The sequence below is a fragment of the Micropterus dolomieu genome, linkage group LG11, assembly GCF_021292245.1.
Source record: "Micropterus dolomieu isolate WLL.071019.BEF.003 ecotype Adirondacks linkage group LG11, ASM2129224v1, whole genome shotgun sequence".
NCBI lineage: Eukaryota > Metazoa > Chordata > Actinopteri > Centrarchiformes > Centrarchidae > Micropterus > Micropterus dolomieu.
In genome coordinates, this window is record NC_060160.1 from 25722625 (window position 1) to 25728316 (window position 5692).

The 5692-nt window shown below is 44.5% G+C and overlaps 1 protein-coding gene across 1 annotated transcript; it reads left to right on the plus strand.

The window, feature by feature from the left end:
• The first annotated feature begins 727 nt into the window (after nt 1-727).
• Nucleotides 728-5033, plus strand: LOC123979284 (probable 1,4-beta-D-glucan cellobiohydrolase B). Its single transcript, XM_046063141.1, has 2 exons — nt 728-1156; nt 4474-5033. Exons 1-2 carry the CDS (start codon nt 887-889, stop codon nt 4675-4677), a joined length of 474 nt encoding a protein of 157 aa, XP_045919097.1. The 5' UTR covers nt 728-886; the 3' UTR covers nt 4678-5033.
• The last annotated feature ends 659 nt before the right edge of the window (nt 5034-5692 follow it).

The window sequence follows — 5692 nt, forward strand, 5'->3', positions numbered from 1 at the left end:
ACGTGCTGACGACAGCATCCACTGCCTCACCAAACAGGCCAGTAGGAGAGAGGGGCATATCCAGGAGAAAAGCCTTCTCCTTCCCCTGGATGCCCAAGAGGCTGAGCCACAGATGGCGTTCCGTAGCCACTGGAACAGGCCGTCTCCTTGGTAACATGGAGCTCAGTCAGGTCCTCCTCAGAGAGACCTCCGCCTAGGTCACAGTCTTTGTGAAGATCGGCCTGGTACGCCTGCAAGATGGCCATGGTGTACAGGCTTGCACCAGCTCGACATGCTGCCATGTAGGCCTTGCCCACCAAAGCGGATGTCGTCCGATACGGCTTGGTGGGGAGCGCCGGCATCTGAAGGAATGAAGCGAGGGTGGGAGAAAGACAGCTCGCGAGTGCTTCCTCCACCCGAGGCATCGTTCCAAAGCCGTGCTGCTTAGTTTCTGTCACGCTGCTGTAGGCCAGCAGAGGGGACGCAGTCAGCCGTGCACAGCAGCTCTCTTTTTTATTTCTTTTTTTTTTCCTCGGTCTGTTCCATGATTTACACAACTCATTGTGTAAATCAGGAAAGAATGGCAAGGATCGACGCTGGAGTGGCGCTTGGGCTGCAGAAAGCTCATTGAGGTTACTGTCGGCCCGCGGCTCCTGCCCCTCCTCTCATAGCTGGGCGCGGACTGATGACGTCAGCCCGGCTCCACGGTAGTCATCCTCCATAATGCTAAGCACGTCTAGCTCCTCAGAATCAGACTGTGCAAGACTCTCTAAACTCATACCTCGGGCGGGAGAAGCCGAGAAAACGGGCTCCGAACGGGGAAGAGAGGAGGCGGAGTCAGCAGACGAGGACCAGAAAAAGGCCTCAGCTGCCCCGACGCCTTCGGAGATATCACGCTGCGATCCCCATGACTCAGCAACCGCGGGGCCTGAGCCACGGGGATAGCACATCCGACCGTCTTCCGAAAGAGAGCCGCACGAGACCTCAGCACCCTCAGGGACCGGGCCTCGCTATGGCCGCAGGCAGCCCCCCGAGAGCTGCCTGGGCGTGCGACATCCCCAGACAGGAACACACATCTCATGAGTCTCCCCAGCCGCGATGTAGCGTGGGCATGGAAAAACAACGTGTCGGAACTGATTACCAGACATGGTCTCTACTGCTTCGTCAGGATTTCCAGGTAAGACAACAACTTTCTCGATAGTGGAGCTTCCAAACATACTCAGAGTGCCTGCTGAATAAATAAAAGGCTAATGTGTCCTGTGTGCCGGCGTGCTTATATACTCCTCCGGTTACGCCATCACACGCTTCCATTCTAGCAACACCAATAGGATTGGAGTAGTTTCATTCATAATTCAGCCCTGCCACGCCCAGAGGCGTTCCCATAGTGTCGTCACCGACGCAGTTCGAGTTTCCTCGAAGGGGAACAGTCTGTGCTCCAGAAAAACATTTGGCTAATGCCAAGCTAGCGTTAGCTGTACTGAGGACAGAGATGCTTTAATTAACCATTTCTACATGTTTAACGTTACCTTATAGATAGGTGTATTGATAAAGTATTGTCTTTTTACTTGCGAAAGTTTTATCGCACGTACTTTAGTAACAAGCGTAGCTGTCATCAACTAAAGTTACAGCAGTTTGGAGGTAACTTAACTCTCACCACATTCCACCGCGACGGCGCATCCTCTCGCTCTGCTGCCGCTGTGTGTGTGTGTGTGTGTGTGTGTAGGAGCTGACAGAGAGCAGGCAGAGACTGCAGCCTGATGATTTTCTTATCCATTGCGTTTCAAATTAAATCAGATTTGACGCTCGAGACATAACGTTACATCATAGCCCGCAAGTCTCGATAGCAGTATCGATAAGCTCGAACCTTATTGATTTTCGGATTTTGAGACATTTTGGAACCCGGTCCTTTTGGAACCAGGTCTTGATCTCCATCCCTAGGCGGGGTACACCCTGGACTGGTTGCCAGTCCATCGCAGGGCTCAATGAGCAATCATGTTAAATAATTGACTAAAATAAATAGCTGCCCTACATGAACATTTAATTTAATTCATGAAATTATAGAACATCTGTTGTGTGAAACTGCACCTCTACCTTCTTTCTATACAGGCCAATGCTTCATTCAATAAGCCTAAAAAAAAATTTTAACTTGAAAAAACTTGAAAAAATGGTTTTACATTTGGTGAGGAGAACATTATGACTTGTTAGGACTCAAAACTCAAAGTTTAGGACTTGGACTTCACTTGGGACTTGTTGGTCTTGACTCGGGACGTGACTCGGACTTGCCCGTCATGATCGGTCTGGACTTGGGACTTGAGCGCTAAGACTTGAGACTTACTTATGACTTGTAAAATGATGACTTGGTCCCACCTCTGCCATGAAGTAAGAGGCTTAACTCACTGACTGCTACAAACAGAAGTACATGTATTGTGTGTGTTTCTATGGCTTCGTATCAGTTGATTTTGACCTTTGAATTATGGGCCCTGCAATGAGTGCGAGCCTCTGTGCAACTGCCTTCGGTCTATGCTGCATTCCCTGCATATTTGGTAGTTACGCCATTGGTTAAGTAGCTGATGATGATGTCACCTAGGTGTATGCAGTCTATGTATATAAAGCGGGGCTGCGTCTATCTTGTCATTCACTCCTTTAAGCAGAGCGGAGCATCGAGTCACCCTTTGTTCACGCCAAGATGAATAAGATGTTTATAGTTAATCTTGGAGTCCTCCTGCTGGCTGTTTATCTCATGTCATCACAGGTTAGTTTTGAGCCTCGTTTCATTCTGTCTTTAACTTCAACAGTGTGTAAATCTAAATGTGTTTTCTCTGAAAAAAAAACGGAAAAACACGTGTACAACCAAGTTGTTTTTCTCCTAGCTTCCTAACCAGCTCTAATGTCACATGGTGGTCTTAAATTTCTTCCTAAAGACATTTCAGCTGTAAACACAGAGTGGTGCTCTATACCAGTCTGTGATAAAGAAGAGCAATGTAGGAGGATTACAAGCAGAATTAATTTTTTTTTAAATGCAGGCTCCGCTCCCTAGCCTACTCAATAGATTTGAGGGGTTTTATAACCTGAAGTAGGCACATCGAGATTTTATTCATTGTTTCATGTCTTTAAGAGAAATGTAGGCTACAACTGTAAAGAGAAAATGACTTTGATCCTTGGACCCAAATTAAAAATAAATTGGAGACATGGTTTTCTCTGACTGTGCTAACATGTCTCCAATTTTATGTTTTCAGAAACTGAGGTTAGCTTTTATTGCCTCGTCTAATTACACTGAAACAATTAAAAAGTCAAGGGATTCTCTGGAAAATATCTTCAAGATGGTCTTTGGGACATCATTTGAGGAGTTTTAATCCTGCATGTTATTGTATTATGAACACGTTTTGTGTTTTGATTGAAAAAAACATTACTAGCGAATATTTGCATCTTTAGTAACTTCACATAGCTGCAGTATTGTGGTAGGAGTTGAGCCAGTTTTTACTTGAGGTGCCTTTAAAGTGAGGACACGACAGTAAGGTCTCCATTAAATAAAAATAATAAATTAATAAATATTAAAAAAATAAAATAATAAATAAATTTTATAAAAATAAAATATGTCCATATTTTTTAGGATGTGGTGCACCCCTGCAAATAATCAATCTGGATCTAAAATAAACTGTTTCCAAAAAAAAGTGGACTCTTGGCTCAACTTGCCCCATATGAGGGTTAAGTTGAACCAAGTGAGAGGATAAGTTGAGCCACATGGGGGTCGAGGACATCAGTATCATTTCATCGTGCAAACTCAAACGCCAGGTCCCAACATTCAGAATGATAGTGAAACACTGCTGCTATGTCTCCTAGTTGTTTCATATCAATGTATTGCTTTAAAGTCATCCTGTTTATCGTCATGTCTCGTGCCACCTGATGAATGGACTTCCCGTTTTTGTACCTCTCCCGCTCCTCTGCCCAAACCCACAACAGGACAGCCTGTCTGTGTTCCATTTATAGAAGCATGACATAATGGTTTCTGGTCTAAAGTGCATACTGTCACATCATTTCGGTGATGCATAAGAATGCAATGTAAAATTACAGTAAAATATCTGGCTCAACTTTTGGCTCAAATGTCCTGTCCCTGCCATTTTAACAGACTTGTGTCATCCAGCTGTTTAAGGGTAACATCATTCTAACAGTATAGCCTCATATTGTAACTTCCTAAAGCACATGAGTAAGATTTTCTCAAACCTGTCTGTAATTGTTCAGACACAAAAATCACTTTGAGCGTCAAAAAACTGTTTTTTGATTTTAAATGTGATTATCACTTATTCCATGGGCCTCCCTCCATCACAGGGTGAGTAAATGTGAGGTCACATGACCAATGTTGTCTATGGTTGCTGAGAAACAATGGGTGGCTCAACTTCCCCATAGGCTCAAATCACCCCGCTCTCCCCTACAGCTATATATAAACATTGAACATGAAAAGTGAAGAACAGGACGATATGGTCTTGTATGTTGCAGGTGGTCAAGGGCGCGGACACTACAACCGCTGCACCTACAACCACTACAACCGCTGCACCTACAACCACTACAACCGCTAAGCCTACAACCACTACAACCGCTAAGCCTACAACCAATAACGGCTGCGGAGGGAGGAACAACAACGGCTCCGCCCTGCTGCTTCCGTTGGCACTTGCAGTCTGTGTCCTCTACGGCTGGTCTTAAAGACCGGACTGATGGCTCTTCACCTTTGGCACACACCGCCAAAATGGCTGGACTGGGGACACATGTTTTTTTGAATCACTTCTCTTCCAAAACACATTTTCTGTCATTTTCGCTCGTTCATTAAGTGCTGTGTTCAGACCTTGTAGCTATGCACCAACCGGGGACACTCCCTGCTGTGTTTATATAGCTGGCTTGCCCACTATGCAAAGGTATGTGCTCCTTGATGCAGGCAAAGTGATTTTTAAAAAGCTTAAAAAAATTTGCATTCTGGAAATGGCCTATGTGACGTAGGCTAAATATGACTAGTGCTTTTGGAACTTAAATGTGTAATAAAATTTGACTTTTAATGGATAAAATCGACTGTTGTGTTTTTTGCAGGTGAGGCCATGAGGCACGCTTGCAATGTTAACAAATGCTGAAACCTGAAGTTTATATGCCTACATTGTGGTAAAGTTAAGAATGTTCTAATTGAACCTAAGACAGATTCAGAAGTCCAGGGCCACCAAAATCGGTCGGACACCCCCCACCAATACGCCATCCTTCCCTTTAAGGGCTCAGATTAGGAGTGAGACGAAACTCTTAACCCATGAGATGTGACATTGCACAAGATTGGGGCCATGGCAACAAGACAAGAAAATATTTCAATAGGCCTATTATTTAGAAACAACTCCCCCATTTCCTGCATTCTGGGGACATTTTCTACCACGAAGTTCGGTACACACATCCATGTCCCTCTGAAGGTTTAATTAATAACTTAGGCCATCCCTTAAGCTTTCATTTAGCACAATTTCATTTCAGTTTTATTTATTTTCATCACCAAATAACATCAGCATAAGCTGTACTTTCTGTTTGGTGTTCATTATCAAATATTAGCACTAAAGTAAAATGGCAGACCTGAATCTTTAAGCACAGCAGAATAACCAAGTGTTTTCTCAAGTGGCTCCAGGTGATCACAGCTGATGGAGGTGCAGTGCGACACCTGCTGGTCATTTTGTGTAACTCCTTTTATACAGTT